Source organism: Oncorhynchus mykiss, chromosome 22, assembly GCF_057628025.1.
Source record: "Oncorhynchus mykiss isolate SJ-2025 chromosome 22, ASM5762802v1, whole genome shotgun sequence".
NCBI lineage: Eukaryota > Metazoa > Chordata > Actinopteri > Salmoniformes > Salmonidae > Oncorhynchus > Oncorhynchus mykiss.
The window spans coordinates 45,683,630-45,703,153 of NC_143043.1; the positions used below are offsets into that span (position 1 = coordinate 45,683,630).

The 19,524-nt window shown below is 41.3% G+C and overlaps 1 protein-coding gene across 50 annotated transcripts in view; it reads left to right on the forward strand.

Annotated features, from left to right (window-relative positions):
* LOC110501870 (R3H domain-containing protein 1) overlaps positions 1-7,138 on the forward strand; it is a 60,040-nt gene extending 52,902 nt beyond the window's left edge. For 28 of the 50 annotated variants that reach the window (XM_090216209.1, XM_090216217.1, XM_036959307.2 and 25 more), the window contains 6 exons: positions 2,271-2,422; positions 2,680-2,824; positions 3,091-3,188; positions 3,463-3,556; positions 5,557-5,628; positions 5,805-7,138. In XM_090216209.1, the coding sequence (XP_090072335.1) occupies positions 2,271-2,422; positions 2,680-2,824; positions 3,091-3,188; positions 3,463-3,556; positions 5,557-5,628; positions 5,805-5,839 (596 nt within the window). In that variant the 3' untranslated portion in view covers positions 5,840-7,138. Of the gene's footprint in view, positions 1-2,270; positions 2,423-2,679; positions 2,825-3,090; positions 3,189-3,462; positions 3,900-3,946; positions 4,911-5,552 lie in introns of those variants that run through there. The other 22 variants (XM_090216215.1, XM_090216221.1, XM_090216191.1 and 19 more) reach the window with 6 other exon arrangements.
* The last annotated feature ends 12,386 nt before the right edge of the window (positions 7,139-19,524 follow it).

Genomic DNA, 19,524 nt, shown 5'->3' on the forward strand with positions numbered 1-19,524 from the left:
TTATCAGTAGCTGGCTACAAGACTGCTTTATCCCTTTATGTTGGATCCCTGAAAGAGCATATTTTCTCTTTTCAACTGTATAAGTGTGAAATATAAAATGTTGCTCCTAATGAGTGAGTTCTTGAAACGAGCTGCTGTATGGGTTGTCTCTGGAACAAAACCCACAGACGTTAGCTTCGCTGTACCACCTTTTTTTTTCAAAAAATAAAAAAACCTTTCTCCTACCTCTTTTAGTTCTTTAACACGCTCTCCAATCCAACCGTCACAATGTAGACAGCCCAATCCCCTCTGTTCTGAACAATGGCGTGGAAGAGCCCTAAGAACATTTTAATTAGAGCCCAACTAAACAAAGGCGTCATCAGGAGAAATGACTTGCAACCGAATTCTCCGGCAAATCAAAATGGATTGAATCGATTCTAACGGGTCTTCTTGGGGAGGGGGCGCAGAAAGGCAGCATTCTCATCTCCCGATCTCCCCCCCCCCCCCCCCCCCCCCCATCTCCTCCTCCTCCTATTCAGTTAGCTTTGAGGCTTCAAGGTGCTAATTGAAATTACACTCCAAGTCTTAACGATGTAATTATTGAACAGATATGGACTGGTAATTAAGAAGTAATTCCTCTGCTGCTTTGTTCCCAGTTATGGTCATCTTATTAAAAAAAGTCCCTTTATGGGCAATCTAATTCTAATTTGAAACGTTTTAGGAGGCCTTAGTTAATGTGATTTTCCTCTGTGGCGAAGCTCCTTTGATCAGTATAGCCACCGTCGGTCTCCCCGTGTCTCAGTCGGTCTCTCAATTTACAATTGCATTTCAATTTAAGGGCTGTATTGGCATGGGAATCATATGTTAACAAGTGAAGTAGATAATAAGCAAAAGTGAAACAAAAAATGAACAGTAAACATTACACTCACAGAAGTTCTTTGTCGCGCTCGCTCTGTCTTGCGCTCTGTCATCTTTTATTTTCTCCTTAAATAACTAATTAGAGGAAAGGGTAATCTTATTTCAAATCCTGAAATTAGATTTCTCTCTCTCTCTCGCTCTCTCTCTTCAGAACTGAGATGGTTGAAATGTTTTTATTTCATGCCAGGATTACCACGTAAAAAATACATTCCCTTCATTTTAAACCTCTTGTGGCAAATGTACACATTTTTTTTTTCAATGTGGAAATGTGTTTTGGTTATTACTATGGGTCAACTTCCTTTCTGTGTGACCCCCTTTTTATTCACAAAGAAATACAAATAGACTGCTGCGTATTACACCAAGACAGTGCTAGTGATGGATTAAATCCAAGGTTGGTAGTACTATAGAGTCCAGGTTCTCTTTTGTTTGTAGACCTCCCTTTTTATTGTCACAATAAAATAGATGGAAAACAAAATATAAATGGAGGTTTTCATCCTTGAGATGGGGTGGGAATTATGTGGCTGTCAGGATGAGTGTTATAGATAGATGCTCGTTACTTTTATCCCCCAGCAGAAATAATTACAGACAGGCTAAGGGCAGTCAGAAGTCTTCCTCAGCAGAAATAATTAGACCGGCTAAGGGCAGTCAGAAGTCTTCCTCAGCAGAAATAATTAAGGGCAGTCAGAAGTCTTCCTCAGCAGAAATAATTAGACAGGCTAAGGGCAGTCAGAAGTCTTCCTCAGCAGAAATAATTAGACAGGCTAAGGGCAGTCAGAAGTCTTCTTTTAATAAGGTGCAGGTCCAGAAAGTTCTCAAACCCTTTGTTGGGCAAACTCATTTAATTGGATGTTTGACGGCAAAACATTTGAGATGATGCAATTAAAAGTATTAATGATCTGAGCTGTCTTGGAAAGAAGGTCCCAACTAGGAATAAAATGCATGTCAACAAACATTGTTCAAACATAGAGTTACATTTCTAATTACATATCAAAGAAGTGGAGGTTAACATCACATGTAATTAGATGACAAAGGATTTTAACGGCAAGTCAGTGAATATGATTTAGTTTTCATACATAATACACTAATGAAATACAAAACAGTCAAAATGACATACTTATCCTATTAAACGTGATTCATATATTTCTAAAAGGCAAATGTCACACACACACACACACACACACACACACACACACACACACACACACACAATAAACGTACTGTGATTCTTAAGTGGAACAGGTTCTAGTATCTGAAATGTAAGACTAAATCTTTACACATCTTTCATTGCCCCTGAAGAGATGCATATAAACTCTCATTGAATTTGATGTAATATTGTAGTGTCTGTCCTTGTTGCCTCTGTGCCCCTCCTCCAGGTGGTGGAATGGTGATGATGCAGCTGATGTTGTCCCCTGGCCAGCAGCCGAGGCCTCACACGCCCTCGCAGTGGAAACACAGCAAGTACTACAGTCTGGATCACACCAGAGGACAGAAGTCCACAGAGCTCTCAGTCATAGACACCTCACAGGTGAGAGTCCCTTGCTCCGCTCCCCCATACAGCCTAAAGAGAACATGCAGATTTGAAGAAAAACATTTTGCAAGTATTTCTTCAGTATCACACTCTTGGTGTAAATATAGTAATGGGGTTTGATGTTGTGGTCTGTAATGTTGTAAGAGAGTAGCCTTGAATACTTTTATTTTGATTTTGATTTTGAACCAGTGGTTTTCCTGGTGTCGGGTGTGTTCACCCAATAACCCTCCCCTGTCCTCCATCTGTCCATACAGAGCAGTCCCCAGCTGGGCAGTCCCTCTACCTCCCCTGCCCAGTCGCCAACCCCCTCCCACCTGACCAATGTGAAGAGCATCCGTCCTGGCCTCACCCCCGTACCCATGATGCCACAGTTCTCCAGACCCTTCGTGCCAGGGCAAGGTGAGGGAGACACCCAGTGTTCCTTTACCCAGTCCTGGGGGAACTTTAACCAGCCATTTCACATGCTTAATCTATTCCAATTAAAGAGGAATATGATATTCCAATGGCTTGCTGATTAGTTGAATTAGGTGTGCTAATACTACATTCAAACAAATATGTGGAATGCTGAGGGTCCCTGAGGCTACTCAGCTGCTCCAGCTTTATGGCAAATGGTAACCCTAAAGAAATGTAGCCCAATTTAGTGTGTCGTCATTTGTGTTTCCCAGGAGATGCTCGGTACCCGTTGCTAGGGCAACCCCTCCAGTACAACCCCCAGAGCCGTCCTCCTCTCCTCCACTTTCCCCCCATGGCCCCCAACCATCAGGTGAGTCTACACAAGCCAGAGGAGGAAATATCTGTGTGGATATCTATGTACCATTTTAGAAATGCTTAGCGACATCTTCTCTTTAGTACCGTGCAAATAAAACAAAAGATCAAAGTCAAACAATGGTCCCCGCTTCTACTTTTGTTCCTCATTTTCTCTTCCAATGTAATCAATATCAAGCATTTGGGATACCTTGAGCTAGAGTCCACAAAGTGCAACAGCAGACTACAAGCTGGTCAACTGAATGTTCTCTCGTCCTCCTTTCTGCTCCCAGGTACCTATGGGGATACGGCACAGCGGTGGAGGAGGCAGAGGGAGGAAGCAGCCGAGGAAAGCTCTGTCTACAGATCTCAGTGTAGGTCAACCAGGTAATGGTAGAGAACACCTCCGTCTGTTAAGAGGACAGAGATGTGGACCTCGAATCAATAAATATCTTACTCTTAGATATATCTTTAAATACAACATTTATCCATGATATTGGTATTTGATCTAAAGAAATATATATATATATATATATATATCCACATGCTTCGTAAACAACAGTGAAACACTTACTTATGGACCCTTCCTAATAATTCAGAAATGAAAAATGTAGAAACAATTATAACACAATGAATAAATCCACAATGACTAACGATAACTTGGCTATGGGGTACTGGTACCAAGTCTGTGCAGGGGTACGAGGTATTTGAGATGGATATGTACATATAGGTAGGGGTAAAGGATAGATAATAGACAGTAACAGCAGTATACTGTAGGTAGGGGTAAAGTGACTAGGCAACAGGATAGATAATAGACAGTAACAGCAGTATACTGTAGGTAGGGGTAAAGTGACTAGGCAACAGGATAGATAATAGACAGTAACAGCAGTATACTGTAGGTAGGGGTAAAGTGACTAGACAACAGGATAGATACTAGACAGTAGCAGCAGTATACTGTAGGTAGGGGTAAAGGATAGATAATAGACAGTAACAGCAGTATACTGTAGGTAGGGGTAAAGTGACTAGACAACAGGATAGATACTAGACAGTAGCAGCAGTATACTGTAGGTAGGGGTAAAGGATAGATAATAGACAGTAACAGCAGTATACTGTAGGTAGGGGTAAAGGATAGATAATAGACAGTAACAGCAGTATACTGTAGGTAGGGGTAAAGGATAGATAATAGACAGTAACAGCAGTATACTGTAGGTAGGGGTAAAGTGACTAGGCAACAGGATATATAATAGACAGTAACAGCAGTATACTGTAGGTAGGGGTAAAGTGACTAGGCAACAGGATAGATAATAGACAGTAACAGCAGTATACTGTAGGTAGGGGTAAAGTGACTAGGCAACAGGATATATAATAGACAGTAACAGCAGTATACTGTAGGTAGGGGTAAAGTGACTAGGCAACAGGATAGATAATAGACGGTAACAGCAGTATACTGTAGGTAGGGGTAAAGGATAGATAATAGACAGTAACAGCAGTATACTGTAGGTAGGGGTAAAGTGACTAGACAACAGGATAGATAATAGACAGTAACAGCAGTATACTGTAGGTAGGGGTAAAGGATATATAATAGACAGTAACAGCAGTATACTGTAGGTAGGGGTAAAGTGACTAGGCAACAGGATAGATAATAGACAGTAACAGCAGTATACTGTAGGTAGGGGTAAAGTGACTAGGCAACAGGATAGATAATAGACAGTAACAGCAGTATACTGTAGGTAGGGGTAAAGTGACTAGGCAACAGGATAGATAATAGACAGTAACAGCAGTATACTGTAGGTAGGGGTAAAGTGACTAGGCAACAGGATAGATAATAGACAGTAACAGCAGTATACTGTAGGTAGGGGTAAAGTGACTAGACAACAGGATAGATAATAGACAGTAACAGCAGTATACTGTAGGTAGGGGTAAAGTGACTAGGCAACAGGATAGATAATAGACAGTAACAGCAGTATACTGTAGGTAGGGGTAAAGTGACTAGGCAACAGGATAGATAATAGACAGTAACATCAGTATACTGTAGGTAGGGGTAAAGTGACTAGGCAACAGGATAGATAATAGACAGTAACAGCAGTATACTGTAGGTAGGGGTAAAGTGACTAGACAACAGGATAGATACTAGACAGTAACAGCAGTATACTGTAGGTAGGGGTAAAGTGACTAGACAACAGGATAGATAATAGACAGAATCAGCATGTGATGAGTCAAGAGTTTGTGCAAAGAGGTTAAATGCAGATAGTCCGGGTAGTTATTTAGTAGTCTTATGACAAAGGAAGCATAGGGTTAGTCTGTACTGCTTTAACTAATGAGGTCATAGGCTAAAGGCTGTCTCCAAGTTGGGTCTGACACTTCTCTCTCTCCTCTCTCGGAGGCAGTGAGTGGGCAGGTCCTGGAGATGACTGAGCTGCCGGAGGGGATCAGCCGGACCGAGGCGGACTCTCTGCTAGGTGAGCTCTCCAGAGTCAGGGCTGTGGTCTGATGGCTCCGAGAGCACCACTACCATCACAGCCGCGTTGTCTGGCAGTCGATGGCTAACGGTGACCACCACCACGCCAAACCCCCACGGTCAAACCCCTGTCAACCCAGCCTCCACCTAATCCCTCCTGGTCACGTTCCCCTCCAGGTACGCTGTGCAGGATGAACCACAACGGCCCCTGATCCTCCATCAGACTTACCACGAGCAGGTGCCATGGCCGAGGTTACGGCCACAGACACTCCCCGAGAAGGCCAGTTCCCAGTAGAGGGCGTTAAGGACACCTGGCTCGCCTTTTAAACCCTGACCCCTCACCAGCACCGCCAGTCACTTCCTGTTGCCATCACTCCCCCCAGCCCCTCCTTTCCCCCTCCCTCTTCACTCACTAGGTTGGCTTGATGTAAAGGGTTGTTTTTCCACTTGATTTGTAGAGACTTGGTTGGGGGGAAATGTGTTGTACTTCGTAATGTTCTTACTAGCGGTTTGATGAAAAAGAACAAAATGTAACTGAACTGACGTGAACGAATATCCAAAAAAACACGATTATTGAAGTTCCAAATATTAATAACCTGTCTGCTCTCTGTTTTGAGAACAGGCCGGAACACATCAAAAGCCTGTATTTCTGTTTTATTTTATTTGTTCATTTGTTTTATAGTTGTTGAAATCTTGAGTCAGGCCCAAAGCTCAGCTCTCTCATTATTACTCACCCAGCCCAGTTGCAGTGTCTGGCCTGGTTCAGTTTAACTCAACCAAAGCTTCCCCACATCCCCAGGGTAGCTGACTATCGGCCAGCCTGCCACCAGCCACTTGCCCCATATTGTGGCCGGTACATGATGAAGTTGCCCTCGGCTACACAATGGGTCTCTAGTTGTGCCTTTCTCTCCAAAGTCTACTGCTTTATTCTCCAAGAAACGCAAAATGAAGTCACCCCCTGTCAGAGTCTATTGTTAAATGAAAAGACCTGCACCTTGTAAATAATTTATATAGTAGCTAAATAATTCAATCAGTTCTCTATTACACAGTGAACGTTCTGTATGTGTGTTGTTCACAGGCAGGCACAGATGAGAGCAACGGGGAAAAAAGGCTTGTTTGAAACCCCTGGTTTTTAACTTCATTTAAAATGACACTCCTCCACCGCAACGGCATATTTTAGCAATCATCTGCTTGGATGGCCTCCCCTCTCTCTCTCTCTCTCTCTCTCTCTCTCTCTCTCTCTCTCCACCACACTGTCCTCCCTCCTCTTCTACAAGGCCTACAGTGTCAAATCTTTCATTAGGTCTTTTTAAATGATATACTTACTGGGTCACTGGAAGAAACAACAGTTTGCACATTTATACAACTGAATATATAAAAAATGATCTATTTTTCCTTTAATTTCTCTCAAAGATAAAAAAAAAACAAATGTGTGGATTCTGAAAGGCTGTTCAATGCCGGTGCAAGTCATTTTTATTTCATTTTGAAACCAATAAATGTTTACACCAAAATATGTGTGATTTTTCAGATCACAGGAAGTCCTTTGAAATGGATGGGTACTCCGGCTTTCTATCTGTCCAGAATATCCAACCGGCTTTGGGTGTCCTCTTTCATGATATTTAAACTGACGATTTAAAAACACTAGGTATAGTCAGTCCTACCTCAGATGTCAGTGTAAGGCATAGAGAGTGGTTTGTTTTGCTATGGGTGGAAGGTGGGCATGTGGGTTTTATACTTGGTCTTATCTCATTTGGTCTTTGGTTGGTGCTGTTCATCTCAATCCAGGTTTTATAGGGTCATTTGTCTGCTACATTAACCTCCCACCAACCTCATCTCTTCCAATGCCTCACAGTTCCCTCTTCCACTGTCATAGTTGCCAGAAACAGTTCAGAATGGATGGCTTCTGCTGTGTTCAAGACAACTGGGGAAATAAGAACCATTTGGACTGAGGGGAAGAAAAAAAAATTGAACGGTCATCCAACTCAGAAACTTGGGTCTCTTTCTGGAACTCGGAACTTTCCAGTTGTCTTGAACACACCATTCATCGTTCTGTCTTATCTGTCATGTGAAGTCTGTTTCGTTGTTGCATTAAGGTTCTCCATTCTGATTCTGAGATTATTAACGGATAATTAAAACAACATCTAGAGTACTTAGCTCTGTGTTGCAGCCAAGGTTGGTGAAATGGCGTTTTTATAATTGAAATTTTCTCAGCAATAAATGACCCTTAGGTTGTTTTGTTATGATTATCGTTTACACTTTTTTTCCCTCTTCTTGTATTCCCCCCCATGATTCCTGTCTAGCACACAGGGGTGGTATTCGGCATATTTATGCATTGTCAGGTTTAAAGCAGCAAATGTAATATTTTTCATTCATCTTGCTCTATAATTTATAGACACCGAAGACCATGGAGGGTTGATGGTAAGTACTAAACCAATTGAAAAAAACTAAGTTGTACTCACTATCACCCCCAGTATAATCCTAGACGTGCATAAATCATTGAACGAAAGTTGCCACACAAGGGAGACCCATACAGAAAAGTTAGTTATGGCAATGTGCCTTAAATGTTTTTATACCCCCATTTTGGTTTGCAGCCTGAATTCAAAATTGATTAACTGTTTTTTAATGACAACTGAAAATGTTTTTAGACATTTTTGTGAATTTATTGAAAATGAAATACAGAAATATCTCATTACATACAGTACCAGTCAGAAGTTCGGACACCGTGCCATTCAAGGGTTTTCTTTATTTTGTACTATTTTCTACATTGTAGTTTAATAGTAAAGACATCAGAACTATGAAATAACACACATGGGAACATGTAGTCACCAAAAAAGTGTTAAATAAATCAAAATATATTTTGAGTCTTCAAAGTAGCAACCCTTTGCTTTGACAGTTTTGCACATTCTTGGCATTCTCTCAACCAGCTTCATGAGGTAGTCCCCTGGAATGCATTTCAATTAACAGGTGTGCTTTGTTAAGTTAATTTGTGGAATTTCTTAATGCGTTTGAGCCAAGCCGTTATGTTGTGACAAGATAGGGCTATATTCTGTATACCACCCCTATTTGGTAAAAGACCAAGTCCATATTATATCAAGAACGGCTCAAAAAAGCAAATGGTAAGGACCGTCCATTACTATAAGACATGGTCAGTCAATATGGAACTTTTCAAGAATTTTGAAAGGTTCTTCATGTGCACTCGCAAAGACCAAGCGCTATGATGAAACTGGCTTTCATGAGGACCGCCACAGGAAGGAAGACCCAGAGTTACTTTTGCTGCAGAGGATAAGTCCATTAGCGTAACCAGCCTCAGAAATTGCAGCCCAAATAAATGCTTCATGGAGTTCCAAGTAACAGACATATCTCAACATCAACTGTTCAGAGGAGACTGCGTGAATCATGCCTTCATGGTCAAATTGCTGCAAAGAAACCACTCCTACAGGACACCGATAAGAAGACGCTTGGGCCAAGGAACACAAGCAATGGCTGTTTGGCCCTGTCTGGGGGTATCGTCGGACAGGGCCATAGTGTCTCCCGACCCCTCAGGTCTCAGCCTCCAGTATTTATGCTGCAATAGTTTGTGTGTCGGGGGCTAGGGTCAGTCTGTTAAATCTGGAGTATTTCTCCTGTCTTATCCGGTGTCCTGTGTGAATTTAAGTATGCTCTCTCTAATTCTCTCAGAGGATCTGAGCCCTAGGACTATGCTTCAGGACTACTTGGCCTGATGACTACCTTGCTGTCCCCAGTCCACCTGGTCGTGCTGCTGCTCCAGTTTCAACTTCTGCGTGTGGCTATGGAACCCTGACCTGTTCACCAGACGTCCTACCTGTCCCAGACCTGCTGTTTTCAACTCTCTAGAGGCAGCAGGAGCGGCCGAGGTACTCTGAATGATCAGCTATGAAAAGCCAACTGACAACTCACCTCTCCTGAGGTGCTGACCTGTTGCACCCTCTACAACCACTGTTAGCTAGCTGTGCCACCATAGACTCTGGGTTCGAGCCCAGGCTCTGTCGCAACCGGCCGCGACCGGGAGGTCCATTGGCCTAGCGTCGTCCGGGATAGGGAGGGTTTGGCCGGTAGGGATATCCTTGTCTCATCGTGCACTAGCGACTCATCGCGCACTAGCGACTCCTGTGGCGGGCCGGGCGCAGTGCATGCTAACCAGGTCGCCGGGTGCACGGTGTTTCCTCCGACACATTGGTGCGGCTGGCTTCCGGGTTGGATGCGCGCTGTGTTAAAAAGTAAGTGCGGCTTGGTTGGGTTGTGTATCGGAGGATACATTGCTTTCGACCTTCGTCTCTCCCGAGCCCGTACGGGAGTTGTAGCGATGAGACAAGATAGTAGCTACTAACAATTGGATACCACGAAATTGGGGGATAAAATAATACAAAAATTGCTAATCCTGACCAGAGTACCTTCTTCCATATGTTTGGGGAATCTCCTTTTTCCGAACACGAAACGTGTTTGCTTATTTTTTTCTTTAAGCAATGGTTTATTTTCTGGCCAATGGTTTGTTTTTCTTCCGTAAAGCCCAGCTCTGTGGAGTGTACGGCTTAAAATGGTCCTATGGACAGATACTCCAATCTCTGCTGTGAAGCTTTGCAGCTCCTTTAGGGTAATCTTTGGTCTCGTTGTTGCCTCTTTTGGAGTTTGCCAAAAGGCACCTAAAGACTCTCAGACCATGAGAAACAAGATTCTCTGGTCTGATGAAACCAAGATTGAACATTTTGGCCTGAATGCCAAGCGTCACGTCTTGAGGAAACCTGACACCATTCCTACAGTGAAGCGTGGATGTGGCATCCAGCTGTGGGGATGTTTTTCAGAGAGACTGGGCGACTAGTCAGGATCGAGGGAAAGATGAACGGAGCAAAGTACAGACAGATCCTTGATTAAAAACCTGCTTCAGAGTGCACAAGACCTCAGACTGGGGGCAAGGGTTGTGGGGGTTAATTTCTTTGTCTCTCCTCATTTGATAGTAAACTTATCACACACGTCAGAGTTATACTTAAACTAAATCTTTATTAGTGAGAGCTTTGCAATAGCGATGGCTGGTTGACGAATCACCCTCAGATTTGTTGAGAGCTCTTAGACAAAAGTACAAAGGTCTTTTATAGCCAAGATACACCCCTTTCAACATACAGTACATGATGAACAACCGATATATAGAATGGGTCACAAGGTTAAGATTTGTATGAAAGATACCTATAATTCATAGCAGACGGTATCTGCTGTAACAAGTCATCTTTGTGTACAGACCAGGGCCTGGCGCTGGGGTCATCTCTCCCTGGTACCATATAGAACAGAAACCTTAACTCATACTCTGGAATGCGGTCTCTTTTTAGGTTTTATCACCCAAAAGACTTCGTAAATCTCCTGTCAGTGTTATCTCCCAGAGGCCCATCCTAAGAACTATACTCTATTCTGTTGAATAAAACAACCATTTGATGCAATAAAACTACAATTTTCCACCATAATCCCCCTTTTCAGAATCCTCTCAATTTAAAAAAAAAATAATTAATACATTTAAGAACATTCATTCACATGTAGAAAATGCATACATTCTACATGAACCAAGAAGCATAAAAGCAATAATTAATTGCATGGGTTCCTGCACGTAACCGGCTGCTATAGCACTGCCTCAGCCTCCTTCCAAGGAACTTAGCACTGTCTCCCATTTCAACCACCAACACATATTCTAAGCCCTCTAGCAATTTTCCTGGGGAGGTTATGATACAGTCACCTGCACGAACCCATGAAGAAATACAAAAGATGCATAGAGTTTGAGATTCAAAGCTATATCTTCCTAGACAGGGAAAAGCACATATGTAATGCATAATGCAGTGCATGCAACAATGGAGTTTAATAAAAATTATTTTAGTTATCTATCACACTCCAATGGATCAGCATGGTGGAAATAACTATTTCCATCCCAGAAACTAAAATTAGCATATCTTGTTGGACAAATCCAGGTAGTGACTCCTGGCTAAAGTAAAATGTATTCCATTGGTGCCTAATGAACATGACCCAAGTCAAGCATCATGATTCCCCTATTCATAAGGCAATGCCTGTAGATCAAATAGATTAGGATCAGTTTCACTCTCCGGGGTCAGAGTTCACCCTCTTCATTCACAATGGCATGCTGAGAATAGTGTCAACATCTTTAGTTCATAACAACAAAACAATCAATCCCTAATACATGAATTGCTTCACTCATATAGTTATTAACATACTAAACTCAAATAAATCCTTCAGTTTTAAAAATCATTCTGTTTCCAAATCATAATTAAAAACCCAATTAATTATCCAACCAAAATTTAGAATGACATTGCTCAGTTATTCAAATTGGTCCTATTACTCAAAGTCAAAATCCCTCAATTTAACACACATCAACATTGGCAGATGTTGTTATTTTTAACATCCAGTATAATTATCCCGTAATTCTACTATTAACTTTTGTTATCACGATTATAATACTGATCAGTATCTCAATGCATTCTTAATTTAAATTACTATAATTCTATGTAGTGTGTAGACCTCTACAATCAACCCCCAGGCACTGATGCTTCTAGCATCCCTGTCGTCTTCTTCAGATAGCTTTGCAGTTCAAAGTGGATGGCCCATGATAATGTCCCAATTTCAATGTCTCACCTGAGCCGCCATCACCTTTACCACAATGTCTTGTCTATTCGTCAATCAGTATACCAGCAACATAAGAGAAGTTTAGAACAGATTTCTCTCCAAGCTCACTCCGCGTGGAATCCTATCACATTCCTGAGAAAAGACATGAGAGAAAAGCAGTTGATAGCTTAGATCGGATGCTGTACGCTGGTTGCTGGCTCCGACTCATTTCTCTCGGTAGAAGTGGTGTGGACAGGGCCATATTGATCACCTTTGTCGCTCTTCTTCAGCCAGTTAGAGAGGGGTTTGAGGTACACACACTGTTCGGTCCAATTATCTCTTCCATGCATTAAGATACCATCTGATGTCACTCTTCATGATAACCTCGAGAGGACAGATCTGAACAACAGTTTAGTTCAGTTCATTAACTATATGATAAATTATTACTGTTAACAATTATTCTTAATACAAATGTCTAAACATATATCAAAGAGAATAACAACACATTCTATTGAAACTATTCTTTCAAATTGGCTTATACATCCCATCACACTGTCAGCTTCATCGCAGAGCCACAGGATCAGGAAGTTAGACCTATAACCCATCGGGAACAGAACAGAACAGAACAAACAATACACTCCTTCACACATCACTCCATACACTCCTACACATCATTCAAGGTGTGTAAACTTCAATCCAAAACCTCACTATTTGTGTTGAATAAATTAGTCTTTCAATTTTAATTAAGCAAGCTGTTAACTTAAGGTATAGCGTGCCCAATTTCAACTTCCTGCTACTCATGCCAAGAATATAAGATATGCATATTATTAGTAGATTTGGATAGAAAACACAAGTTTCTGAAACTGTTTGAATCATGTCTGTGAGTATAACAGAACTTATGTAGCAGGCAAAACCCCGAGGACTAACCGTTCAGAATATTTGTTTTTTTAGGTCTCTGTCTGTTCAGTGAATTCTCGTTGGCAAACGATATTCCTTAGGAATTTGTTTTCAGTTCCTACCGCTTCCACTGGATGTCACCAGTCTTTGGAATTTGGTTGAGGTTATTCCTTTGTGCAATGAAGAAGTACGGCCATCTAGGAACTGCGTAACACTGTTGAGAGTTGCGCAAGACTTGAAAAGTAGCTTGGTTTGTTGTCTTCCTGTATTGAACACAGATAGACCCGTCTTAAATTTGATCAATTATTAATGTTTAAAAATAGCTAAAGTTATATTACAAAAGTAGTTTGAAATGTTTTGGCAAAGTTTACAGGCAACTTTTGAGATATTTTGTAGTGACGAAGCTGTTTTTTTCTGGACCAAATGTGCCAAATAAATGGACATTTGGATATATATGGACGGAATTCATCGAACAAAAGGACCAAGTGATGTTTATGGGACATATTGGAGTGCCAACAAAAGAAGCTCATCAAAGGTAAGGCATGTTTTATATTTTATTTCTGCGTTTTGTGTAGCGCCTGCAGGGTTGAAATATGCTACGCTCTTTGTTTACTGTTGTGCCATCATCAGATAATAGCTTCTTATGCTTTTGCCGAAAAGCCTTTTAGATATCTGACATGTTGGCTGGATTCACAACGAGTGTAGCTTTAATTTAGTATGTTACATGTGTGATTTAATGAAAGTTAGATTTTTATATAATTTTCTTTGAATTTGCCGCTCTGCATTTTCCCTGGTTTTTGGCCAAGTGGGACGCAAGCGTCCCCTATACCATAAGAAGTTAAAACATTCAGTTTATATCTTAAGCAAACACTAGCGGCCGTATCTGTCCAAGCAAAACATACCAATAGTTGAATTACAATCAGAAACGCAGATTTTAATCAATACCATAGACCCAATGCTATTGAAATGACGAAGAAACCCCGTAAATAACACAATTTACAATTGTCTGTAGTCGTAAAATCAGGCACATAATAATGACACAATTCCCCCCCAAAATTGCCCTAATTAAAGGTCCAAGCGTTTCTCTGGCGAGATTCTCATATGCGCCAAATGGATAGAATAGTCAGACTGTGCTTTTTAATAAAAGTAGTAAAAGTACTTTTATTAAGTGAAGTTAAGTAAAAGTAGTAGTACCCGGACAGAGAAAATCCAATAAGCGTTTTATAGTTACATCGTTAGGGTAAGTTAACCAAAAGCAACCTAAATAATGTGGTCTATTTACCCCTCTTAGTTTCGCCTACTGTTCTGACTTGGTGGTGCACATGTAGCCTGTAACCAGTTTTTTGAGAAATGTAATCATTGAATATTGTAAGAGCTTTTGTTGTCTGCCTGTATTCCCCCTTTATTTATTATATGGTTCTGACTTGGTGTACAGGGAGAACACTAAGAATGGCCCGTGTTCTGAATTCTGTCGCTGTACTTTTCAAAGTGCTAATCAAATAGTAATATTGACTATGTCCGTCCTAGCTCGCTCATTGTCTTAATTGAAATTACTGATTGCCTCTCATCCACTTGTCGTATCCCATGCCATATTTTGTACATCTCAATTTTCATTAGAAACCACATTTATTTAAGCAAGTCAGCCATATCAGCTATGTATTATTTTAAAGGCAGTAAATGAGGCTGAATGAACTGTTTCGCTGCCAGACTAGGCTCCGTTGAGAGCCAGGTGTAGCAGTGGTAAGATGTTGGGACAGCTTTATGCAGGCCCTAACAGTTTGTGGGCACCGTTTGTTACCGTTATAGTACAATTAATGTATTTTTTAGTGTTGTGTAGTGGCTTTGCTGGTCTAAGGCACTGCATCTCAGTGCAAGAGGTGTCACTACAGACCCTGGTTCGATTCCAGGCTGTATCACAACCGGCCGTGTTTGGGAGTCCCATAGGGCGGTGCACAATTTGGCCCAGCGTCGTCCGGGTTTGGCTGGGGTAGGCCGTCATTGTAAATAAACATTTGTTCTTACCTGACTTGCCTAGTTAAGTAAAGGTTAAATAAAAATGTACATGTTAAAATCGCCACTGTACCATAGCCATTGTCCCATAGAATTAGAATGGGTAGAATGGACAGCAAGTAGCCTCTGATACAACACCTGTTATCCTTAGAGTTGCACATTTTGGGGAATATTCAGAGGTGGAAACTTTCCGTGGGAATTAACAGGGATATATGGGGATTAACGGGAATATGTGCAAATTAATGTTAATACCATTTAAGTGTAAGGTTTTTTGCATTGGATATATTTACCACATCATATGGAGACTAACATTTGACATAATTGCAAATGATTAAATCCTTCCAATATACATTTTTAAAAACCATATAGTTATGATTTCTCGGAACAACAAAAGAAAGGGAATATTGAATGATCCCCAATGATCCATCGCATATCCCAAAAATGTTTTCAACATACATGATTGTCTAGAAACTAAAGCTGTGGTTGTCTTCCATGTCTTCTCCCTGGATCTCCTCAATGTCCACCTCTTGAACATCAGACTCTGAGGCCTCATCTTCACTGTCACTTTCCAACCTTGGTTTGTTGTCAGGCTCAAAAAGCCTCAAATTTGCCCGGATGGCCACCATTTTTTCAACCCATGTATTGGTCAGCCTGTTGCATGCTTTGGTGTGTGTGTGTGTTCCCAAACAAGGACCAGTTGAGCTCTGAGGCAGCTGATGTTAGTAGGATTTGGAGGATGGTGGAGGCAACAGGGGAAAGAGTCTCAGATCCACAAAGTCCCTTCCACCAGGTGGTTGATGAGATATGTTGGCACGACTGCCGTATTGCATCTCCATCCCAAAGCCCTTGCTTGGAAGTGTACTTCGCCAGACTGCCAAGAACCTTGCCCTCATCCAGGCCAAGGTGGCAAGACACTGTAGTGATGGCACCATAGGCCTTGTTCACCTCTGCACCAGACAGGATGCTCTTGCCAGCATACTTGGGGTCCAACATGTATGAGCTTCAGGCAGAAGTCTTCACGCTTTTTGATGTATTTCAGAACTGTAGTTTCCTCTGCTTGGGGCAACAATAAAGTGGGCAGGGCAGTACGGATTTCTTCTCTTACATCTGCAAGCAGTTTGAACATCAGACAGGATGGCATTGTCTCCCTCAATCCGTGCAATGGCTACTGCTATAGGTTTCAGGAGTTTCAGGCTGCTTACCACTCTCAAAATACATAATCCAGGAGGTTCCTCTTGATGGGGCTGGCCATATCGGCAGACTGTGATATGGCCATTTCTTGGAGAGACTCGTTCCCCTCCAGGAGACTGTCAAACATGATGACAACACCACCCCAACGGGTGTTGCTGGGCAGCTTCAATGTGGTGCTCTTATTCTTCTCACTTTGCTTGGTGAGGTAGATTGCTGCTATAACGTGATAACGCTTCACCCACCTAACCATTTTCTTGTAGAGTGTATCCATTGTTTTCAGTGCTATGTCCCTGAGGAGCAGATTCAATGCATGAGCAGCACAGACAATGGGTGTGATGTGAGGGTAGGACTCTTTAGAACAAGCAGCTTTCATGTTCGCAGAATTGTCTGTCACCAGTGCAAATACTTTCTGTGGTCCATGGTCATTGATGGCTGATTCAGCTAATCTGCAATGTAGAGACCGGTGTGTCTGTCCCTTGTGTCTGTGCTCTTGTAGAATACTGGTTGAGGGGTGGAGATGTGGTTAATTATTCCTTGCCCACGAACATTCGATCCCACCCATCAGAGATGATTGCAATACAGTCTGCTTTGTCTATGATTTGCTTGACCTTCACTTGAACCCTGTTTAACTCTGCAATCAGCAAATGAGTAGATAAAGCATGCCTGGAGGGGTGTATGCTAGGCAAAGAACATTTGGAAATCTCTTCCAATACACATTGCCTGTGAGCAGAGGAGAACCAGTTGCATATACAGTTCGAGCAAGACATTCATCAGCATTTCTCTGACTACATTCCTCCATTGAGTCAAAAAAACTTCTGATTCCAGGAGGACCATGAGCTGTTGCTATCGATAAGGTCTCTGATTCATAATTTTCACCTCGAATAGAAGTAGAGGGACTTTTGTCGTGAGCGCTGAGGGAACTTTATGCACTTGGCCAGATGATTCTGCATCTTTGTTGCATTCTTCACATATGATTTAGCACAGTATTTACAAATGTATACACCTTGTCCTTCTACATTAGCTGCAGTGAAATGTATCCACTCATCAGATAGTGCTCGTGGTATTTTCCTGTAAAGATTAGGAAAAAATTAGTAAAAAAAAACAAATACAATTCCATGTACAGATACATAGTTAAGCAGTTAGATTAAACAACTCCTTTTTAAGAAAAAATGTTTTAAAATAAAACATGAATGGAAACAGGTGAATTAACACTCCTCAGTTAGCACGCTCAAGCAAGCTAAAACCCACATGGTAGCAAAAACTAACTAGCAGAAATTGTTAAGTTAGAAATGATTTAAACACACTTTGCTGTAGGCTACTATTTACTAGTTAACAAAAAATAATGTATGTCATATGAAATATATGCACCCCACCCAGTATTGTAATCAAAACTTACCAGAAAGAATGTAGTCCTTGGCTCAGACAGTCTAGTAGTGTGGGAACAATAGGATCTCATTAGTGTGCAAGATCTTGAGAGATCAGCTGTACATGTGATGGAAGAATGCACTGTGAATGCAGAGGGTTGCAATTCCATTGAACTGGGGATTGTTTAATCAAAATATGCCACAATACCTATAATTGCCTTGTGTATCCCACAAAAAAAGGTTCACTGTTATAAGCTAACTATTTTGATGAATTTAAGCAAAATTCCCCAAATTCCAGGGCTTAACTTCCCATGGAAAATATCTGGAAAAATGCTGTAAATTTATCGGAAAGTTCCTGACCCTTTGCAACCCTAGCTATCCTCATACAGTATGTGCATTCTGAGATGGAGACCCCCAAAAAATTACCCAATGTGATTATCTTTTTTTCGATTCTAATTCTACGGTCATCTGTACATACCTCTCAGGTTGCTTTTCTGCAACATGTCCAACATCTGAAGCACCCATCAGCGCTCTTGCCATCACAGTGGAACTTCTTGCCTGGTTGCATGGCCACCCTCCAGACGTTCTTTGGGATTGTAACGTTCGAGCCTGGGTGAATTTCGATCTACAAAACATGAATAATTCAGTCAGATGCTGTAAAAGACTAGGAAGTACTGTAAGTAACATAATATCCTCTATTTTAAATAGTCATACTAGTAAATACATTGACTTGATTTAAACAATGTACCTTCTCAGTATGTATCATAACCTCATGTACTATGTTTCTATACAAATGTATACACATATATAAGAGAACCTGTCTTAACCTTTAAATAGCTAAATGAACCATAAACCAGTACAGCCATCTCAATACTGAGCCAGCTAACGGTAGCCACTAAGCTAATAGCAACACTATAGGTTTGACAGGCTAGCGGTAGAACAGTTAGAGTATAGTTTTTCAAAACAAAGTACAACTCTGTAATATATAACAATTGAGCGGGAAGATGTCAGAACCTATGCCATGTAAACGGAGTAGAAAATAAACCACAATATTACCTCAGAGGAGCTATAAATCAGCTATAAAGTCCAAACCAGAATATTCGCCAGCTCCATTTTGTCTTATGTTATTCTATGGCCTAGCCTAGCTTGGCCGCAAACCCAGTCATCTCCGTCAAGATCGGTAGCAGTTTTCACTCTGTTCATTTCAACATTTTAAACATTACAATTTCAACATAAAAGGTAAGTATCACTCAGACAAACATTTAGGTGGCTAACTGATTTTTGTACTCTAACGTCCTTGGGTAGGTGGAGGAAGTCTGGAAGGCATCTAGGAATCTTTGTGTTGTCCTAGAATTTATAGAGCGGCTTTTGATAACCCTTGGTTGGAGTCTGAGCAGATTATTTGTTGCGATTGGAAACTTAATAAAATGGTGGTCCGATAGTCCAGGATTATGAGGAAAAATATTTATATCCACAATATTTGACTGTGGCAATGCGTAGGTCCGGAGACCTGTTGGACAAACCCCACTGAGTGGTGGATGGCTCCGAAAGCCTTTTGGAGTGGGTCTGTGGATTTTTCCATGTGAGTATTGAAGTCACCAAAAACATTTATTATCTGTCATGACTACAAGGTTCGATAGAAATTCTGGGAACTAGCTGAGTAACGCTGTATACAGCCCAGCAGGCCTGCAAACAGTAGCTATAAAAAGTGATTGAGTAGGCTGCATAGATTTCATGACTAGAAGCTCAAAAGATGAAAACACAATTTTGAGGGGGTAAATACAACATTTCTGTCGTAAATGTTAGCAACACCTCTGCCT